Source organism: Xiphias gladius, chromosome 21 (genome assembly GCF_016859285.1).
Source record: "Xiphias gladius isolate SHS-SW01 ecotype Sanya breed wild chromosome 21, ASM1685928v1, whole genome shotgun sequence".
Taxonomy (NCBI): domain Eukaryota; kingdom Metazoa; phylum Chordata; class Actinopteri; order Istiophoriformes; family Xiphiidae; genus Xiphias; species Xiphias gladius.
The window spans coordinates 7,793,492-7,816,454 of record NC_053420.1 but is presented as its reverse complement, the minus strand read 5'-3'; the positions used below and the strand labels follow the sequence as shown (position 1 = coordinate 7,816,454).

The 22,963-nt window shown below is 40.8% G+C and overlaps 2 protein-coding genes across 4 annotated transcripts; one reads left to right on the top strand and one right to left on the bottom strand.

Moving 5' to 3' along the window:
- The first annotated feature begins 224 nt into the window (after positions 1 to 224).
- On the top strand, positions 225 to 6,484 carry nmur3 (neuromedin U receptor 3). The gene is made up of 3 exons (XM_040115964.1): positions 225 to 280; positions 1,853 to 2,782; positions 5,910 to 6,484. The coding sequence occupies exons 2-3, from the start codon at positions 1,870 to 1,872 to the stop codon at positions 6,338 to 6,340; spliced, it is 1,344 nt and encodes a 447-aa protein (XP_039971898.1). The 5' UTR covers positions 225 to 280; positions 1,853 to 1,869; the 3' UTR covers positions 6,341 to 6,484.
- A 2,397-nt stretch (positions 6,485 to 8,881) lies between these two features.
- Positions 8,882 to 22,751, bottom strand: lactbl1b (lactamase, beta-like 1b). Of its 3 annotated transcripts, none has more exons than XM_040116041.1 (7): positions 22,692 to 22,751; positions 19,312 to 19,483; positions 17,255 to 17,361; positions 14,878 to 15,035; positions 12,017 to 12,264; positions 10,355 to 10,460; positions 8,882 to 9,860 (listed from the first exon to the last, which is right to left on the bottom strand). In XM_040116041.1, exons 1-7 carry the CDS (start codon positions 22,749 to 22,751, stop codon positions 8,882 to 8,884), a joined length of 1,830 nt encoding a protein of 609 aa, XP_039971975.1. The 3 variants fall into 3 exon arrangements, with proteins under 3 accessions (XP_039971975.1, XP_039971976.1, XP_039971978.1); XM_040116042.1 differs by having other exon boundaries at positions 22,698 to 22,751; XM_040116044.1 differs by lacking the exon at positions 22,692 to 22,751 and having other exon boundaries at positions 19,294 to 19,417.
- Positions 22,752 to 22,963: the final 212 nt, after the last annotated feature.

Here is a 22,963-nt window from a genome sequence, read left to right as displayed (position 1 = left end):
CCTCTCTCTCCCTCTCTCTCCCTCTCTCTCCCTGCCTCTCTCTCCCCCTCTTCTCTAAGTCTCAGCAGTTTAATCCCTGCCTGAATGGGACGTGGCCGCAGCGCAGTCACGGTCCTCCCGTCGGTCTCTGCCTCGACCCGACACGCCTCCACCAACTCTCGCCGTCTTTACTCACGTTTCTCTATTTTTGCCCGCTTTGCGCTGTGTGTCACCGCCTCTCCAGGCATGACCGCACGGGGAGCGCGTTTTGGGAAGCGGCGCGCAGAGCAGCAGCGTTAAGGTGAGGATTGAATCCTATTGTAAATAGATAAAAGAGGAATTGATCAAATCATTGTAATTTTTTTTTTTTTGAAAAATAACTTATAGGCCTCTGACAAGTTTAAAATATCCTTCATATTGTCGTTGTATTTACATTTTTATTTGCTTTTTGACTGAAGTATTTCAAAAAGCACAACTGGTGTTTGATGTTTAACCTCGATTCCCTAATAATAATAATAATAAAGTAATATTAAACATTTTACATGCAGTTTTTTTTAAAGTTACCAATCTAACTGCCGTCTAATGTCACTGTCACCTCGCAGGCAGGTTCTAACATTAGAGGAACATTATAGTGTCTTTTAAGGTAACGTCCAGCAACGCAGCTCATACCGGACTTGTCACTTGTAACCTGTGATCTTCGGGGTGATGCGTGAGACGCGGCGACATAATTAACCTTGTGGAGGAAGTCCTTAGCATCCTTCGGTGCGGTGTGTGTCATGCCAATTATCCACAGCAGGCACCAGTTGATGACAGTGACTGGAGCCATATTAGTGCGGCGGTGAGAGCAATATTCCTCCACCCACATGACGAATCGGCCGCATCGATGCGAGACCAATTTGGGTTTTTTTTTTTATTATTATTATTTGTTTGTTTTTTTTTTTGGTTTGTTTTCTTGTTTTTCCTCCCACTAAATTGTTTCCTCACCATCCATGATCGACAGAAAATGTCTTTTGACATCCAGGAGTCACTGATGTCCTGGAGAGAAAATGACAATTTGGTGAAAATCAGGTTTCCGTCATTGCTGCAGTTTATAGTCTCATTATAGGCTGTGAGCTGTGCATAACTGCTTACTTGAGCTCACGGTCTATGTAGCTTATGTTCCAAAACGTACAAGTGGAAATAATTTTCCTTTATGCAACTTTGGGATAAATAAATCCGTGTGTGCTCTGCATGGTAAACACATTCAGAGTGTGTTTTGATTATCAGGATTAATGCCTTCTGCACCAGGTGGTCCTGACGTTATAAGATTAATTTTGCTATGAAAAATGAAGCATCAATTGTTGTTTTAAACGGTTGGGATGCCAAACTCCTAAGTGGGACTATGGAGTGGAAACAATTAGTCGATTAATGGATTAGCAGATGCACATGACATTAATCAGAAACTATTTTGATAATCATTTCAGTCAAAAAAAAAAAGGCCAAACATTCTCTTTTTTTTCAGCTTCTCAGATTTGCTGCTTTTTTAATCATTTAGGATTTTAAACTGAACACTTTTGGTGGTCGGATAAAACAACGAATTTGAATTTTTCCTTTCTTTTTGACATTTTATAGGCAAAACAATTTATTAATTAATCAAGAAAATAATCATCAGATCATCTTAATCTTAAATTGCAGCCCTAGTCATACTAGTTTGGTTAAAATGATCCTCCATTTTAATTCTGGGAATGTATGAATCACATACTTTTAATTGGAAAGGGATTTATGAAACAACAAGAAATGCTAAACTGAAGTTTGACCCCCAATAGGCATCATCCCGGGGTCGTTAATCAAAGGCAGCACTTTTCAGTTCATGCGTCTTTTTTTCTGTCTATAGCAGGTCCCCGGTGTTGAATGAACCCAGATATGGCACAGGATGTGTTGACATCTCCTGGTTTTTCTCCAGCTTTCCTCTCTGAAATGGAGCTGTCTATGCAGGGCTCCTCTTCAAACGTATCCAGACCGTTCCACAATACCAGTGTTCCGCTAAACGGCACTGGGAATTACAGCAACGACCAATTCACTGAGGTCAACCTCTTTGAAATCCTGGGTCCGAAACAATCTCCCTTCTTCCTCCCAGTGACCAGTGTTTACCTCCTCATCTTCCTCACTGGCTTGTCTGGAAATCTGCTCACATGCGCCGTGATAGCAAAACACAAGAAGATGCGTAACCCCACCAACCTCTACCTGGTGAGCCTGGCCGCGTCGGACCTCCTCGTGCTTTTGTTCGGGATGCCCCTGGAGATTTACGAACTGTGGCAGAACTACCCGTTCCCCTTCGGCGAGGGGGGCTGCTACTTCAAGACCTTCCTCTTTGAGACAGTCTGCTTCGCCTCAATCCTCAACGTGACAGCTCTGAGCGTGGAGAGGTACATCGCCGTGGTGCATCCGCTCAAAACACGATACCTGTCGACTAATCAGCACGCCAAGCAGGTCATCACCATCGTGTGGGTGGTGTCGATGATCTGTGCCATCCCCAACACCTCGCTGCATGGCATCTTCTACCTGCCAGAGAGAATGGAGGAGTCGGCCACATGCACGGTGCTGAAGCCCCTGTGGATCTATAACTTGGTAATGCAGATCACCACTGTGTGCTTCTATTTTGTACCCATGATGGTGATTAGCATGCTGTACCTGGTGATGGGGCTTCATTTGGGCAGGGAAAGACACCATTCCAGCGGGAGCCTGGGAAAGAACTGTAGCAGCAGCGTTCGGAGGAAGATCAGCGTGGAGGACAGGCGCAGGAAGCAGGTCATCAAGATGCTCTGTGAGTTTTTTTTTTTTTTTCCTTTCTTCAGAAAAATGACAGGCTGCTATCATTTAAAACCAGATCCCCTTTAATCTGCGCAATCCATGCCAAGACATGTTCCAAAAGACAAAACCGGAGCAAAACACAAAGAATATACTGACAGGGGATTGTCAATGCTTTGTACGGATCATTTGTATTCTGAAGGGGATCCTGTTACTTCATTACTTCCTCTAAGCTTTGGGGCTTAATGACTTATCATCTACAATGGTAGTACAGTTCTTACAGTATACAGTCCATCCCGCCACTTTTTGTAAATCATTTTTTTGTTTGTACGACAGGGTTCATTCGAAACAATCAGCTTCTTACTTTAAGTTGACGGAACCCAACATGAACACAGTATTATCTTCCAAGGTTAGAGCAATCCTGGTACTTTCAGGTGAGATGTTTCTCTATTCACGTTTTCGTCTGTGCTCATCTCACTTGTTGGAGGCTGGCAGAGATCTGCATGAATAAGGTGAGGCCAGGTTTTTTTTTTCTCGAAACAGTGAGAATTTAACAAAATAACGATTAAATTCTAGGGTTGTTTGCTTATATTGCCAGGGAGATGCCATTGATGATCTAATCTGATCAAAATACACTCATACTGAACGGTCCTGACCAAGCTTCAGATTTGGAGGTTTTGAATTCATAACTGATGATTTCGACCGATAAAGGACTGCTTGCGTGATTGTTTTCTTTTCTGGAGCTTTCAGGCACATTTCACGGTTTACCTCAGCGGTATTCCTAATAATTATTTAGTCACGCATATTAGGTATGAAATAACTGGTAAGGAATTTTCTGTGCGAAAGATGCTCAGAATACACTGTACAATAAATGCAATATAGTGTTATGTTATAGAGAAACACTTCAACCTGCATTATGGATTTTTTGGCCACTCGACTCGGCCACTGACTTAATGTCAGCTTATAAAGTTGATGTGGTGACTGTGTTGGCAAACAGTTGCTTATTTACTAATTCCCACCAGACACAGGGGAAACATGAGCATTCATTTGGTGCCATTTTGTGATGAATGTAAGTCCAGTACATTCTTTCTTCTACTAGCTCTAGTCTTCTCTCCACTAGCTCCACTGAGGAAAACATTGGCCCTTTTAGACGCTAAATGCTTCACTGTCTCCGCCAGATAATCACTGACTGTCTGTCTGCCGCTTTGGTGCTGGACTGGTAGTGCACACTGGAGTTTTAAAGGTTTTTTTGGCTGAACACAGCCACCAACTGTGCCTAGAAATAACTCTCATGAGAGGGGTTAGAGTGAACAAAAGTAGTTAAGTGGGCTGTTAAAACCAAAACAATACGCTGAAATGACTAAAAAACAATCCACGGAGCTGTGGGAAACTGCAGGGTTGGGTGATAATTCTCTGGAGGTTTTTCGCTACTAGTGAGGTACACGTACAGTACATGTAGTCACCTGACCCATTGTTAATATACAAATATTGATTATAGCAGCTTCAAGATTTGAAGATTTGGTTCAGTTAGTATAAACTCATGCAGCCAAACATTATTCACACTCACAGATCAAACATATGAAACATATCAGGCTGAAATGTGTATAAAATTATGCAAAAGATATCTAGAATATTCATTATTGATGTCTGGTGCATTTATGGTGCAGCCATAAAAAAAAAAACATGGACTCACGGGTCTGAATATTTCACTAAGTGTAAACATCATATAGCTTCAACAAAGAGCTGGAACAAGATGATACAGAATATAAATGTGATACTGTCGAAAACATTGTGGAATAAGACGATTTATCCAAACGTCCAGCACTACTTAAGGGGGAAAAAGTGAAAAAAAAACAACAACTGTGTTAAGGGTTTTGACAGAAAAATATCACAAACTCTGTCGTTGGGAAAAGAGAAACTAAGCATCAGATGTTTGCCGCTCTCAAATCATTGATATCTTGTCAGCGCGGGGATTGCCACCAAGCTTCCGAAAGAAAGCCATGTCGGTTAGTTGGATGCCGTACGTATGTCCACCGTCGTAAACGGCCTGCATCTGTTGAACCTCCATCAGTGCGACCATTATTCATGGATCACCAGGAGAGGGATGTGAGAGTGCTCCAACCACCAAACGTTGTCAGCCATCATCTGCTGCTCAGAGGGACACATTTACAAATGGTTATGAATGAAATGACAAGAAAATACTCAAGTTTTTTTTCTACACCTACACTTCTTACATAAGCGTGACTTTGTGTTCAGAACTACCTTTCATGCCATATGACAGAAATTTGATGGGATAATATTATCCCACCTTTTATCCTGTCTAAGTAAGTGTACATTACGAAATCTTCCAAATTTTATTCGACACAGGCTTTTAAATTATATTTGGGGATTTTGGGGGCATATATTGTGGGTTTGTCTTTTGCAGATAGCGGACTGTGACAATATGCAACATTTGCCGAGTAATGGGAGTAATGGTAATGGCACACTGAATTTCCATCTTCCAAGATTTTTTTGATTTATTTTCTTTTAAAAACATCATCAGTACTACTCTATATACAGTTAGATAGTTTATCTTAGTGGTTTCCTAAGCTACGGGGCGAATGGGGTGGGACAGAAGAAAAAGCAGAAGTTCTGCTCCACAAGTCTGTACACATTTTTTTAAAAATGATTCTCTAATCTTTGCTTTTTTGGTAAAATAACGAATAATTTGACCTCTTTGGACCAATAACAGTTATTTAAATTTAGAAGGTTATTGAGCAATCTTTCAACCAAAAACTGCTTTTTTATAAGAGTGCACAAGTCAAAAAGGTTGGGAACCACTGGTGTAATATTTAACTATGCAGAATATTCAATAAGCCCATCCTGTTTTGTTTTCTTTAAAATCTTAATCTGAAAAGTAACTAGTAAGTAGAGCTGTCAAATAAATGGAGTAAAACAAATATTTAATCTGGGGTGATGTTTTTTAGCATGTTACATCTTCTCTTTCCATCTGAACAGCTTCCTAGTAAAGGGGAAAGTGTCATCAAAAATACATTGAAGTAATAAATAACATGGAAGAGGAGCAATAAGAAAGAAAACTGTCGAACCTGTAATGAATAAAACCTTTTTAAGCAGTCTGCTTTCTCTCTGGCCTGATCCTCTAGCAATTGTGGTGGCTGTGTTCGGAGTCTGCTGGGCGCCCTTCCACATCGAGCGGCTCCTGTGGAGTTCCATCAGCCAGTGGACCGACTTGATGCACAATATTTATCAGTACGTCCACATCCTGTCGGGTGTCCTCTTCTACCTCAGCTCTGCGGTCAATCCTGTCATCTACAGCCTGCTCTCCACAAGGTTCAGGGAGTGTTTCCGCGAACTTGTGTGCTCCCAGACGGAGGACAACAGCTCTGTCAAGGACTCGCCGCCCTTCCCCAAAATCTTATTGGAACCCTCTGTCTCGAGTTCCAGAGCTCAGGCTGAGGCTAAGGACTCTAATGCTTTCATCCCTTTGCTGTCTCCTAACATGACACTGAGCGTGGACACTGCAATCCTTACATATGAATGTGAAGAGACGACTTGCAAGACCTCTGTGTTCTAATTGAGATTTGATTTGAATAAGCTATCAAGCAGCTGATCCCGAGCTGCTTCAAAGGAGGAGCGTGACATTTTGTGTAATGCGCTTATTGACTTTCTTGCTGAGAGTTTGTGGAGAAGATGGATACAACGCTCAAATCGGTCCATGCAGTATGAAGCTGGAGCCAGCATCTTAGCTTAGCATAAAGCTGCATAAAGACGGGAAATAGGGGGAATCTACCCGCCCGACTCTGTCCAGAGGTACAAAAATCCACCTTCCAGCAGCTCTAACGCTCACTAATTAAGATGTTAATGCGTATCTCATTTATTCGATTTGTAAAAAACCCAAGAAGTTTAACAATGACTAGCTGCAATTTTACAGGGCCAAGAAATAATCCAGCACATAACCTTCTGTAAAACTGCAACGTTTTCACACTTTCGTTTTTGTACAGATGAAACAAACTAGTTATACTGTAAGTAGTTAATAAGTGAGCTTTAAAGGCGCTGTTGGGTGCATCTCTTTTGTACCCTTGGACAGAGCCTGGCTAGCTGCTTCCCCATGTTTCCAGTCTGCTAGTTCCAATTTCATATTTACTATACAGATGTGAGAGTGGTGTTGATGTTCTCATCTAACTCTCGCCAAGAAAATGGCTTTCTCACAATGCTGAACCATTCCTTTGAACGTATTACATGTCATTAAAGAGCTTGTTTGTACAGTATTCTTTGATATTACTTGTTTTTTTTTTTGTTACTATGGATAATGTTGGTCAAAAGTGCCTGTATATTCCAACTGCTGTCTTATGCTGTAACTGCTGTATGCCTTATAGAGTGAACCCAGTGGGACAAACAAATTTGATCTGAATGATAATATGTTGTACTAGATTTATCTTGGTCTTTTTCGGAAATCTGACGTGGTGCCGGGCAGTGAAAACAGGTCAAATCATTCGTCGTGTTTCAGTGGAACTTGTAAGCAAGTAAAGAATGTAATGCTTTACCGTGAGCTTTTTCTTGATCTTGTTTGGTCTCTTGTTGAACAGCCAGCCAGTGTGTACATGATTTGATTGATTGTTAAGCTCTTGTTTGCAGATATGAAAGTGGCTATTGTGCAATGCCTAATTTAAAAGCTACATGAATAAATGTCTAAGCTATCCACGTGTAGCCATTGTTATTATTATTACTTTTTTTTAAACTTTTGTAAATGCCCGGTTACTTAAGATGTTTTATTACTTTGTAATGAGAATTTCGTCATCATTGTGACTGCACTGTGTGATTGTTGCTTCTCTGAAGGCTGCATAAGCCTGATGTGACATCTGAACTAAAATAGCAGCCCCAACAATAGCAGAAAATCAGCGCTTGGTATAATTTGCATGTTGATACAGTTTCGTTCCAGGATGACTTACAGTACTGCATGAACCAAGTGCTTTTTCCCTTTCCAAAATTAATCGGAACAAGCTTTATTCTTTGGCATGTGACGAAAGTGGATTGCATAGTTCAATGCCCGTTTCAGTATTTCACCCATTGCCATATAAAATAGATACAACAGTTTTATTTTTTAGGCAGCATTGCATTCACATTCCCTCGATTTCACTCGTTGAACCTGATGTTTCAAGACTAGGCAACATTTTCAATCTATATTCCATTTCCATCACATTCCCAGAGAGTCAGTCTCTTATAAAAGGTCAAAATCAGCCTTTGCTTTACGAGGGTTATTTTTGTACACTTGAATCTGTAATTTTCCTGCAGCAGTCAGGGCAGTGTATTATTCATAATTTGTGTTAGTGGTAGGGATGAATTGGAGTCCATTTTCAGGGATTACACAGGAAAGTGGCACACAGGCAACCAAAAGCCTCTCTGTCCTTACTCGATGCTTACTGGGGAGCCAAAATATTTTGCCATTTATTCACATGTAAGTCCATGATTATTGATATTAAATCAGCAGTCCCATACCCATGGCAACATCCCCATTTAATTAAAAGCGATGCACAATCACATCTGCCATGAAAATGTCCTGATTTTACCTGCCACAAGAATAGTACCACAAAGAAACAAAATCTTTTTTTTCTCTTCACCGAAAGAAGATAAATATGTATGAGACAATGATTTCATGGAACTGTGATCATTGTCCAAGAATTGAAAATGAAATGTATGTAAATATTCATGTACATGACCGCAACGACTGTTTGTTGTAAGCCAGTGTTCTGCTGATCGCACTCATGAAAACGGAGCAGAGGACGGAGCAGACCAAGACAATGTGAGAGCGGTTTAAATGAAGGCAGGAAAAACACAAGCACTGTATCACTATAGCGTGAATGTTTAGTTAGGAGGCATAATGAAGGACCAGTTCAAGGACAGTCACATACATCATTCAGAAGAAAAATTAATTTCACAAAACACTGTCCCTCTCTGTGCTCTGTGTAAATCAAGAGCACAATCCTATCTGTGACCACCAAAATGACCCCAACTTTTCCACTTGGTCTTTCAATATTCACAGCCTTCTTTTTGTTTACAGTTCCTCACACATCAAAAGGACATACCACTTGTCTTTAGGCCACAGCATTGCAGCAGTTCAGCTTGAGAAGGATGGCCTGCGGGCTATTCTGACCACATTATACGTATTCAGTCCTGGAGCATCAAAACCAGGGGACAAACCCCGTTTGTCAAACGTGTAGAAGTTAAATAATTGGCCATCTTGGGCTTCCAGAGACACTGAGGCTGTGCCTACTCGCAAAACACAGGGGTACTCTTTTTCAAACACGACTCTGAACACCCGGTCGACCAGGTAGTTGAGCTTTATTGTCCTGTATTTTTCTGGGATCAGCTCTTCAATCTGAGGCCCAAACTGCTGCATGCTCAGAACTCCCTCTGGCCCAACTTTGATCTCATAGAAGGTGATGTTGCCGTAGGTGAAGAAGCCGATGTAAGGCTCTGGGTTTGGGGGAGCAAAGAGGACCTTCTTGGCCTCCCTGAAGGCTTTTTCTACGGCTGGGATGATATGGTTGTAGGCCTTGACGACCACATCCTGGTTCTGAGACCTGCTGCCAGCCATTAGCACTACCAAACCAACCTTCAGTCTGGGAACCAGAGAGAAGGTGGCAGAGTACCCATCCAAATCGCCATCTTTACGCACCACCTCGTAGCCCATCAGCTCGTTCACCTCCCATGGCGTCCCGGTACGATTGGCAAAGTAGTCCTTATCGCACCTGAAGAGTGGAGTCAGCATGATCTTCAATGAGTCTGGCTCCAACAGCTTGCGGTGATAAGCACCAAGCAGCATCATGGCCAACTTGGCCAAGTCTGCCGCTGTGGAGAACATCTGACCTGAAGGCCGGTACCAACCCAGGTCATAGAGCGGGGCCGGCTTCCCACTGGAGTACACTCCTAAAGCCATTTGACTCTGCAGCCCCGGGGTGATGTCAAAGCCCGTGTCCTCCATCCCCAGCCGGTCCAGGATGTTGTCTGTGACCCACCGCTGGTAGTCAACTCCAGCCACCCGCTCGGCCATCACATGAGCAAGCAGAGAGAAAGCGAGGTTGCTGTAGTGACATCTGGAGGGAAGCAAGTTATGTAGATGGAGCATATCTTAAAAAGTACGTTTGTTCCTGTAGATGATTTAAAAAAAAAGAGGTTTTCCTAGTTGAATGATGAAGCTACAGCCAGCAGCTGCTTAGCACAAAACCAGGAAGCAGGGGAAAACAACTAGCCTGGATGTGTCCAATGGTAACAAAATCCACCTTCCAGCACCTCTACAAAACACGTGTGAATTCAGAGTTCAGTCCTAAAATTATCAAAAACTGATGACTTTCAGGTGATGAATGAAATAAACACGAGTTTAGGTCAGTGTAGTATTTTTAATAGTGCCACACTTGAAAATCACAAAGATTTAGCCTAAAATATGTTTTTTTGGGGTTTTTTTTCTGACAATAAAGAGACCATTAAGAATAAAGATATTCATGCATTTTCACACAGATTACTATTCCAGTCTGCCCAATAAGAATGTGCATATTAACAAAATGAAATAACGCAGCAAAACAAATCTTACTTGGTGCCTGGGTCTGCGACGAGGACATCATCTTGTAGCAGATTCATTGCAGATTGCGTTTTTCCTTTCCAAAGCAGATTTGTGGCCCGGAGTCTCCTGGGCAGGCCTGGATCAGCCCACAGTAAAACAGTGTTAAATAAAAAAAACTAAAATTAGTCAGTAAAAACAGCAAAAAACAAACAAACAGATGAATACTATGTTGTAGGCAGGAGACATTTCCACCTCTTGTCTCCAACCTCTTCACTTTATATTTCAGTCTGATGGTTATTTTGTTTCGTTTGTGACAACACTTATTGTTGCGTGACAAACTCACAGTTCTCCAAACACGATTGTTAGTTTCAGCCCTGATACCTTGGTGAGACACTGAGACAAGGAAGGACATTCAAAGATATATGATTCTCCTTGCCTCAGGTGTTTCTCTCATCTTTACTTTTATTTCATTACATAGTGTGAAGTGTTACAAACTAAAAATCTGCTTCACACAAACAGGTGCGTGTTTATGCAAGACCACACCAAATATTTTGCTTTGTGGATTTATAGATGTAACGGCTAAAAAAACTCCAGGATCTTAGGAGTCAGCTGCGACATAAACTGTTTAATATCTCTATTGCATCTCTACTGCAAGTCAGCAATCTCTAAATACAAACTAGAGGAATCCTTTTTTAATTCTTTTGTACCTATAGGACCGTAATGGTTGTTCATAGTTTTTCTCTTCATTAATGGCAAGAAATATTTTTAAAGATGTCTAAGGTCTCTTTGCAGGTTGTTGGCTTTAAATGACGGCAGGTAAGGGTCAAGTCAACTAAGGTTGGGATTAATTACTCGAAGCTTTGTTTGATCTATAAAATGTCAGAAAAGAGTGAAAAAAAAAAACCCCATTGCGGTTTCCTAAAGCCAAAGGGGATGTTTTCGAGTTGCTTTTTTTTTGGTCTGATAAACAGTCTAAAAGCCGGAGATCTTCATTTCAATGTAATGTAAGACATGGAAAAGCAGCAAATTCTCACATTTGAGAAGCTTTCAAACATTACGTTTGGCATTTTGCTTAAAAAAGACCTAAATCACTTTTATTACTGTGTTACCAAGGAGGTTATGGATTCATCTGTGTCTGTTTGTTTGTTTGTCGGCGGGATTACGCAAAACCTACTGAACTGACTTGCACCAAACTTGGTGGAGTGGTGGGGCGTGGGTCAGGGAAGAAGTCATTAAATTTTGGAGCAGATCTGGATCATTTACTATGAATTTGAATTTTTTCCTCTGAAGTCTGGTTTATGGTGTTTGACATTTGCCTTGGCGGAGGTCTGCACTCTACTGTTCGCATTTTCTAGTTTTTGGTGTTTTTACTCCATTCTTAAGTTTCAGTAGGTCAGCTCCTGTGCTTATAGTTGTGTCCACATCCAACACAAGAATTATAAAGAAAACATATCTACAGTTTTTCGAATGCAGCACCACTTTTTGGTTTTGTCTGATAGAAAGGATGCAATTTCAAACAACTGCCTAACATGTACTGTAGATTGAAGACCTAACGGACATACTGTATCTGATTTGATCTCTTCATATCACAACCGTTGGCTCTCTGAAAAGGTAAGTCACAGGGCTCTCTGGAGTTTCAGGAGTTTGGTTAAACTTTAAGTTAATTCATTATAATCCACTGGATCCACGCACCTGAGAGCTGGCTGGCCATCCTGCGCAGGGTGACCGAGGAGGAGCGGATCTGAACCTCCCCGCTGTCCAGGAATATCAGACCATCTGTCACATATTTCAGCTCTGAGTCTCGCGTCTTCCCCAGAGGATTTTTGATGGTGAAGTTCTCCACATATTTCTCCAGAGGATCATCGAGGGAGCCGACCTTGCCATCCTCCCACAGTTTGTAAAGCATCAGTGTCGGGAAGATTTTGGATAGGCTGGCAATTCTGAAAGCCAGATAACGGAGCAATGCGATTGTTTTAATCTTTGTGTAATCTGACAAAAAAAAAAAAAACTTTGTGTCTTTGTGTTGGCACACTGATGCACAGTTTTTGTTTACTGCAAACTCTTATCGTCACGTCTGGCCAGCTGGCTTTGTTTATTTTTTTTAATTCCCCATTAACATGTCTTTTGCCTTCTGCCTGGCCAGCAGTTTAAAAGAATTGCATATGATGGACTTGTTTGGTTGAATAGAAGTAAAAAAACAGCAAAATATGCCGTGCCAGATTAAATAAATTTACTGTCAGTATTTTCATTATAGTTTTTATTGAGTAGCAACATGCAAAATTGTAAACTGATTTATACATTGGAATTGTGGTAGAACCTAAAACAGTATTTTTCAGTGTTTTGGTGCAACAGTGCAGTGGGACTCATATGGTCTGGTAAAGACAGTTAAAGGAATAGTTCAACATTTTTGGGGAACAATGCTTATGTGGCAAAAGTTAGATGAGAAGATCAATACCACTCTCGTGTCTGTATGGTAAATATGAAGCAATAACCAGCTGCCGGTTAGCTTAGCTTAGCTTAAAGACTGGAAACAGTGGGAAACAGCTAGCCTTCTAGTGCCAAACTCTGACATACATCATTCTGTACGGTGAAGCTCAAACATACAAGGGAAGTAACATTGACCAAAACACAATTTTGAATGGAGGGGGTCTATTCCTTCCTTCCATGCGGATTTTGAATTGTTTCATTGTACATTGAGTTTTTGCACCAGAGGATTATATTTTATTCTGTATTTTCCTGATGTAAATTGGTAATGCAAACAAGGTGCGTTACTACATTTTGTAACAACAAAAATGTGTTCTGGTCAAACAGTGTTGTATAAACAAATGTTGGCATTTCCGTTACAAGTTCAGCATAAAGGACATTCAGTGACGACAGTTAGATCATTTGTATCTGACTGTACTTCAAGTCAAGTATTAAAGGGACATTCCACCAATTATAAACATTAAACGACACAGGCGGAGGGGCACTACTCAGTCCATAAACATGGTTGCATAATATCTTCTGTGGTTATGGAGGAGCTTTTCTTAAGTCTTGGACTCTCATCAGGGTTTTCTTGGACTGGGAATGGAGACTTCACTTTATCAACAGCAGGTCTGCTTTACAAACGTTAGCAGTGGAGTTTGAAATGTGGGGTTGTGTGAAATGTCGTGTTGCGTTAATGAAACTGTAGGATCTCAAAAGTCGAATCCAATACTTGTTTAATTACCTGTTCAACGGCATTCCCATCAGCCTCCACTGTACTTTGTTTTGGTGCTACATAACAGATTTTAGCATGCTAACATGCTAAAATAAGATGGTAAACATGCTAAATACGATATCTGCTAAACATCTGAATGCTAGCATCGTCACTCTGAGCATATTAGCATGCCGATGTTAGCCTTTAGCTCAACGCCCCTCTGTGATAATGCACAGCCTCACAGAGATGCTGGAGTATGGCTTATCTTGTTTTCATGTATGGAAAACGTTGTTGTGCAGTTCCCCCTTCGGTGACTGGCCTGTCACTCCTCCCTGCTGCCAACATCACACATGTGACTGGAGGAGCACCCAGTCCACCGCTTCAACTCAGGACTGCCCGTTACTCCGCAAATGTAGTACTTAGGCACCTGCTGTCATTCGGGGTGGCTGTGATTTTGTGTTTTATATCCCCCCCCCCCCTTTTTTTTTTTAACTACTGTAAATCTTTGTTTGGAAACCCCCATGATCTGTTCCAGCAGTAAATAACTTTAATTGCGTATCCCAGCTGTTTTTATGTAGCTTGAGACCTGGGCTGCCATACACACTGAGCAGTTACTTTGCCTTTTCAGAGTCATCATCAGACTTTCAGGAGTAACGGGATCGCCATCATGCTGCATCAATTACACATCAAAGTCAGGAGCTACGGTGCAGATGTGCAACGATATCTATATACAGAGCCCATGGTCTCATTACACTGAATCAAGATGATATAACAAAGCTCATCCCATAATGAAAACACACTGTTTCCTCTGCAGCACAGGAAGCAATGTGTTTTATGTTTCCAATTTCGGCAAGAGAATCGGTGGAGGAAAAACTGGTTAGCCAGAATGAGCAGAGATAAACACTGTGGTTGAACAGACCATGAAAAGATGAGGATGTTTGATGTGTGATCATCAGCTACTTTTGAAGACACTGAGCTCATGTCCTCAGTTTTATTTCTGGTATTTATACAGTTTTAATAAGCTTCAGAGGAGTTTACGTTCAATGCTCAAAAACGTGCGTATATTTTGTTCTTGGTTCCAACAGTTTTTAGTGTCAGTATAGTTAAATTTGACCAATTTTAGGCCAAGCAAAATAAGATTAAAAAAAAAAAAAACGACTATTTCTATTTCGACAGTATTTCTATACCAGAATTTATTTTTCCTGGCAGCTTGGCGAACATTTCAGCCTTCGTCCTCAAAATTAAAGTATTACTTTACTGTGATTTCAAGGGTCTTGCAGGTTACCACTTTAATCAAGCAGGCTAACGAAGATGAATGATTCACTGTCAGGGACATTTGTGACATTTGTGATATGGGCTTCAGTCCAGGACTCACCTGTAGATTGTGTACTCATTGGGGGGTCCTGAGAGAGGGTCACTGGCATTCCTCTTTCCAAAGTTGCCGGTCCATAAAACTGTGTCGTTTAAAATCACAATGGCCGACAGAGCGGGAACGCTGATGGGGTTGATGCTCTGCCGAAGCAAAACGTCCACCTATAGGAGGCAGAGCAGGAAAAATTTTCCACTTCAGATGGATTTAAATGTAAATTATTTCATAAAAAATAAACTTTAAAGAAAGACAGGCTTGTTGTTTCCCCCCTGCTACCAGTCTTTATGCTAACCTAAGCTAACCGGCTGCTGGCTGTGGCTTGATTTTCACTTCACAGATGTGAGAGTGGTATCGTTCTTCTCATCAGTCTCCCAGCAAGGAAGTGAAAAAGCGTATTTGCCAAAATGTATGTAAACTATTTCTGTGTCAAATCGAGGCACCTTTGTTTGCGGTCCTTGATCACTGTGACAAATGGCCTCACAACACCCACAGTTAAGAAAACCATTAGCGAAAGTGAAAAACTCCAGTGAAAATCCATATGAAATTAAGGTGACATTCTCTGAAGTTTGAACTCAGTTTTAGACTATAGAGTGGAGGAGGTATAGTGGAAGCTTTTTCATTTTATTTTCCTGAGCTGTATTTATCACAAATGTGCTACTGAAACTTGTGACCTAGACCGTTCCCCCCTCCTGTCGACATCACATAATATGAATACGTCTTGCCATCATCAGCTCTGTCATTATGCTCACTTAGATCACTTGCTGTTCTGGCCTCTCAAGAAAAGAAATTAAGGCTGCAAACTGTAGCTCTGAGCTACATGTTAAACGCACGCTTTATGCGTTTCAGAGGAGCCGCTGCAAACGGCAGGGGATCACAGCCGCAGCTATTTTTACTGCTTGATGATGAATCCCTCACAAAGTGTACATTTCTCTACCTGGCACAATCACTGCTACTGTATTTCCTCTTGCTCAGCGCGTCCAACTCATTTAGAATTTGAATTCATCAAGACGAGACACATCAGAAAAATTTAATGGAAATGCCAGGAGTAGTGGGCTACTCCACTGCATTTGGGAGGGAAAGGTTGTACTTTTCACTCTATAACATTTATGTCACAGAAATATTTACCATAAAAAACATACTAAAGTTTATAAAATACAATGTATTCTGGTCTGAAAATTAAACCAGTGTCTATTTGAGGCTTCATGTTTCAAATGTCAGTGAGTTGTCCCAGTACCATCAAAGAGACATTTCCATTTGAAATTTCTTAGATGGTTTCATTTCAAATAACTTTTCTGAGGCCAAAAGAAATAGAAGTATTCAATATTAAAAAAAAAAAAAGATTAGATAATAGATGAATAAATGAATACAAATTTGTGTAGAAGAACTTTGTTTTTTTCTTTTTCCCTACTCCATTAATTACCTCATGATCCCTCGATTTATCTTGTGATAAATCTACTTAGCTGTATAGACACAGTAGTTAAAACTCGCTCCACCCTGACCAGCTACAACAGTAAAAAGCTTCTTACACATCGATGCATCAGTATTTTAGCGATCTAATAATGTCATATATAATAATATGTCCCTGACAGGGGCCCGATTTCCTGCAGAACAAGTACTTTTAAATGTTGATGCTTTAGGGTACATTCAGCTGATAATACTTATGTAGTTTTACTTAAGTAGGATTTAAAATACAGAACCTTTACTTGTACTCAAGTATTTTTACTTTGTGGTTTTACTTAAGCGCAGGATCTGAATACCTCTTCCATCACTGCAGGACAAAATAAATTCCTCTGGGTATAATAACTCAAAGCCATGTTTTGGTGGTCTGGTGCCTTGGCATGTTGATACCATTCGTTCAACATGTTTCGAAGTGGTACAGTCAGTAATGACACTCATGCTGTTTGTATCGAACCTGCAGGCATCAATTTATCAAATGAGCACCTCAGCTCAAATGTACTTTCACACAGTATTTTTATGTTTTGTTTTTCTGCGCTTTTACTTTGGCGTCCCTTTGGCATCCCTTATTAAATGCAATATGAAACCCCAGAGCCATTACTTTGATGTCCTGCTGTGCCAAAGATATTAGTTTAATGAGACCTGCTATTTTCATTAGGGGGTGCCTTTTAGTTTGGAAAGTGACATGAGCAGGCAAAACAACAAGTGGGAACACTGCGGTTCGCTGCGCACAGAAACACAACCTTTTTGCGCAGACAGACACTCCGTTTTTCATCCACTATGTCTTTAATCTCCTTCTGTCAACTGCAAACGGCATTTGGTGTGAAGGATTAAGACAGCCGGCCTGTAAATTTCCTCGAACTTGAGAGCGCATGACGGAAATACGACTGCAGATTTCAATCTTTGCCTGACGAACGACTCCTCTCACCTTTTCCAGTGCCTCCTTCAGACTGGGGATAGGATGCTCCAGTGGGAGGGGCTCAGGGAAGCGGGGACACGTCATCTCTGATTTGGCATTGCGACCCATCCCCTCATCTGGGCGTCGGAGAGAAAATGTGACAAGGGAAAGAAAGAAAAAGTAGAGCAAAGACAGGGGGAAAGGCTAGTGTAATTCCCACTTGATATTTGATAGATTAATGTATCGATGGCACAAAAGCCGGCATAATGTAGTGTAACTGAGCTGGCTCTGGGCTTCATTTTTTTCTCTCTACACGCTGATGATTACAGTTTGACAGGATGTATGATGTACAACTTCCTGATCAAGAGAGATGCATCCTGTTCCCGCTGTGAACTCTGCATGAACAGGGTGTATTTCAATATGTTTCAGTGTAGCTTGAGGCCACCGTTTGCATTTTCATTCTAAAGGACTACTATACATGAAAATTATTTTTTTGGAATATAAAAAGATGTATCAGTACATACTGGAAAATATAATTCAGAACCTGCAGGGAGTTGTGCTTTTCCCATTAATGATATCGCCTGATGTCCCTTTACTCATACAGATTCATGTAGAGATCACAAACCGGGGAAATATTTTGGAGAATAAGGCATTTTGTTTGTAATTAAGTGTCAACATGTTTATGTCGTGTTTCTCGGAAACGGGCCCCACGTGCAGGAGGCAGATGTAAAAGTAAAGAGTCTTTACTTAGGAAAAAACAAAACGAACCAAGGATACAAAAATCCAAGCAGCCAAACAAAGTACAAAGGGCCAGGCTAAGGCAGAAATCCAAAAAAAACAGGCAAGGTCCAAAACACAATCAGGATCAAAAAGGGCAGGCAAATAACAGAGTGCTGGACAGCTAAGGCGGGGGAAGGTTAGGTGATTCTGCTGGTGGGAAAGGCAGGCAGGTGGGAGTCTGCTGAAAGGACAGCGATTATTAGAACATACATGCACAAACAACTGGACTGAATGAATGAAAGGATGAATGAGGACACTGAGACTCAGACCCACGGCAGTTTAAAGCAAACTTATGATCTGAAGCACCACTGGTACAGCTGGAGGGATGTTTGACATTTACACTGATTTTCCAGGACTGAATGCACTAAAATGAAAAAAAAAACAAAAACATTTCACTGTCATTTATTTCACGGTTCAATCTTGAACGTTGCCTTTATTCTTTGATTTTTTTAAATCCAACTTTGTCTTGTCTGACAAAATGAAAACCATCAACTCGCTGTCAAGTTCCAGTTGTTTGCACAGTTTTAATGGACACTGCCTCCTGAGATCTAGAACTTGTTGCGATGCTGCCAACCATACACGCTCCCAGCAAGTACAACAACTGTTGGCTAATATTTTAGCAAGTTTTTATAATTTAGCAAGACTTTATCTCATAATTGCATGATAAAGGTCTCACAATTAAGAGATTTTTAAAATCTCTTAATTACGAGATATGTATCTTTTAATAAAGAGAAAAAATATCTATCGATTATCAACGTAATAGGAGCTGAGGTTGGGTGTTGTTGTTGCACTCAGATCAGATAAGGAGCATAACTGACTAACAGCTATGTTTCAATCTGTTTAATTTTTTTTATTTGTATTTTTTTTTACCAAAATTAACATGATGAACTTTGTCCTAATAACTCTGTGTTGTCTCAAACAAAAACAAACAGGTCCGGTACAGTAGTCAGATTTTTTTCCTCCAAGTCTCAAACAAGGTACATCTCCCAGTCTAGTTGCAGGTCAAAATTAATTTAAATTAAAATTAAATTTTCACATCTTGATACTTTATCATTTTGAATGAAGTCCAAGTCTCAAGTACTGGGTTATTTGCAATTTTCCTGTTTCAGTAACTTGAATAACTATGTGGTCTGAGATGTTGATGGAAAAAACCTTAAAACATTAAAGTATCAAGCCAAGCTAAATTAAGGATTGCTTAGCTTCAAGAAATGTTGTTGCGGTCGCCTGGCCGCAACAATATTTCAAAAGGAAAAAAAACGTCCCACGCCACCAGGTGCCTCACCTGTTACCACGTGCGTTGGCCTTACCTGGCAGAACCTTTGGCAGCTGATATTGCCAGAAGAAGCATCCTGTCATCACCAGTGAGAGAACGAGGAAGAATACTAGACCCAGCTGGGTCCATTTCACCTTCATCCTGCTGGTTTTTGTGAGTCCTTCGAATTTGACGGTGGCAGCGGGAGCAGCCACAGCAGGAGTTGGCTTAAATGGCAGACAGAGGGGCACACAAACAAGCAACAACACGCAGGAGGTTAGCAGCGAATGTGTACAATCGTTAGGTTATACACTTCTGAAAGTTTCCCATATTTACAGCGTCTGACCAGACATCTTCTCCATATTCCCCTGTATATTATCTGTTGACTTCAGTTGTAAAAGAAGGAGTCAGGAATCCCTGTCATGTTGTTCACCCTACAAGTGATCTCTGTTGCACTTAGCGGTACTCACCACCTGATGCTTCACAGGCCAGAGCAGGATGGATTACCAGTGACACAGAAATCCTCTTATGACTCAATCAGCATCCTAGACATTTACTCAGAGTTAGTTCTACTATGTAAGTGATTCCTATACCCCGAAGGCAGTAAATGGTGTCCCACGGAGGTTTTCCTGAGCAGGAGAAAGGCACAGACATGGACTCCCAGCTCTGATTTCTGCTGTAATTCTGGGCAATCGGCACTCCCGTCCCTCACAATTCAATTTCCTCTCCTGCAGCCACAGGCTGTTGACATCATAATCCCCGGAATTACTCCACCAAAGCGGCCGGGGAGATCTTAATCCTTAATCCCGGTGAATCAATTCACTTCAGTCCTGCTTCGCCTCGCGGAGTCCGCCACCGAGCCGCGCGGGCTGACAAAGATGGCACCCGCTCAGCCAAAACAAGTTGAGATGGGGGTGATAGGGTGCGCCTTTTAGCTAGAGCAGGAGCTGAAAAGTGCAATCAATTGGGTGCAGCGAATTTTGGATCAACTGGGTGAGGGAATGACGGACAATTTGGGATGTCGGGGGGGAATTTAGATAATGACCAAGGATAAGATGCGTTCCAGCCTCTTCCCTCTAACCACTGCCAGCTGACATAAAGACTGCACAGCCTGACTGATGCTGGATTTTTGTCGCCAACACAATATCTGAGAGTTTCAAATATCGGACAAATCGGCCCGTTTAAATTTTATTTTTAAAGGTAAACACACAACATAAACAAACCTTTTTGATAAGAATCCCTGAAATATATATATTTTTTAAAGAATTGTGAATAAGGTATGTACTGAGAGAGAAGTTTTACGGTTGAAAATAAACTTGGCGATACGATAATCTGTGATAGGGTACTAATGGCTAATATTGGACAATTTTAAAAATTCTTTTCAATTATCTATTTATTTTTGGAGTTGCTTGTGAATTTGCTGAAAAACGTTAATTCTTTAACATAAAATCTATAAATCAATGAGATTTACCAGTAATACAGTGTGACAAAAAAAATGTCATCTCATCTGACGTTTGTATGCAAGAGTAAGACCAATGGTGGCTAAGCCTGCTCATCTTCTTATCGGACGGTACGGTTGGATGATATGATGACATATACCATGGGATGATGAGATGTGCTATACTGTTCAGACCAAAGTATGTTTCCTTTTAATATCTAGCACTGGCCTTTGCAGACAATACTTCAAGATCCTGCCAGGACATGTTTTAAGATATGTAAAAATATTCTGCTTGAAATAATATCCCGCCTGGACTCTGTTTCGTCATTTCCTTTTTTATTTTTGAAATTTCTTCCGTCTGTGTCCATTGTTGTTTTTACCTCCTGCTTTTGTGTTTTTTCCAGCAACTTTTCTCTGTCACCTGTTTCCCATTTGTCAGTCATTTCTTGTGTAGATATAGCCTTGTCCTTCTCCTTTTTCACTTGTCAGTATGTTACGTGAAGTTCCTTTGCGCTTCTTGTCTTTGTCCCCCGTTTCTGCAGTTTTTTGCCGTTTGCTGGACTTTGGATTCCTGCCTGCTCCTCTCTGGATTTTTTTTCCTGTTTGGACTGCTCTCCTGGTTTTGACCCGTGCCCGCTTCACCATCCCATAAGCCTTTTTTTCCCTCTTTGCCTTAAATAAACCCCTGAACTGAAATAGCTTTGCCTCAGCATATGCATTTTGGTTCTTTCCTCTGTTTTTTTTTTTGTTACCCTGATTACACCAGTTGTGACATTCTCCATCACTGAGAAGTCAAAAATGTATGAATATGCATACAGTGACACTGAGAAGTCAAAAATGTATGAATATGCATACAGTATGCTAGTACTTTTAATTTCTAAAGTTTAGCTGCTGGTTGCAAGATGACTCCTACTTCATTGAAAAGTTGATCCTCAGTGTGTGCACACTGGAGGCTTCTAGTTTCCGTAACAAACTTGTGTAAGTTGCATATTGGACCCAACTTGCTTCAAGAACTAGTTGTGATGTCAATAAAATCTTACTACTCCATGCACTTGTTAAACTCGGATTTAAGTTCAGCACAGAGAAACTGGAGAGGCAAAGTGAAAACACAATTTTAACTGAAGGGACACTAAAAATCTGTGAGTAGGAAAGCTTAATGGTAGTATTGGATTTACAATGTAATGAATCAATCTGATAAAGTACCATTATGTTATAGGTATTTAATTTACTGGATAATATTAAAAGTATAGAGTCCCAGAAGTCCTAAAGATTTTTTTTTTTTAATCTTGTGCATACTAAGTTAAAAAAACATCTTTCAGGTCTTTGGGGACGCTGCCAAAACAGAGCATGTGGACATCTGGTTATTTTAGCTATAAATGGTTTCTCAAATGAACCGTTTATCCCACAACATCTATCAATATCGCAACATAAAATTAAATTTAACCTGATTTATTCTACTTCTGGTGGGTAGCTTATATAAATTATTTTTTAAAAAGCTGAAAATCTTAGCAATAAATAGAATTTCTATCCGTCATTTGGTACATCCAGTGACTATCATTCCTTCAGTGAGCTTAATCACAAGATATTAATGGTTTGTCCGAAGCTCAGTAATGTATTTTGATGATTGTAGGTATGATGATGCAATGTGGGGAAAATGAAGTGTGAAAGCAAGCTGCGGCTGATCCTGGTTGCATAACCTGTGATAGCTGTATAGAGCACAGCAGCTGGCCCATTTCACCAGAGTCAGGACGGACACACACACACGCACACACACACACACACACACACACACGTACACGCACATGAACATACACACACCAACACACAACCACTAAATACCAGAGTGCTAACCATCACAGCAGCTGAATTTATTTTTAGTTTAATACACCTTTTTTGGTGTATTTACCAGCTTGTCTCGAGTGTTTTCGAGTTTGTATGCGTGCAGGCAGGAGTTTGGACAGCTTGTATGTGTGTGGCTTGTAGGTGGCTGCTTTTACCTGTGCTTGAACCCCGTCCACTGAGGTCTCTCTCAGGACTTTACTCCCCGCCTTGCCCATGGCTCTACTGCACCAGCTGTTACATGAAAAACAAAAAACAAGCAGTTATAGCCTCTGCACCAAATCTGTCCGGCTGCTTTTCTTTCTTGCTCTAAGATGGCAAGTTCGTAGATGGCAATCATAAAAGGAGGCCACTAGTATTGGGCCAATAGTAAATACTTTTAATGCTACCAAAAGGCACTGAGAAATGCGCAATCTCTCCCTTTGTACGG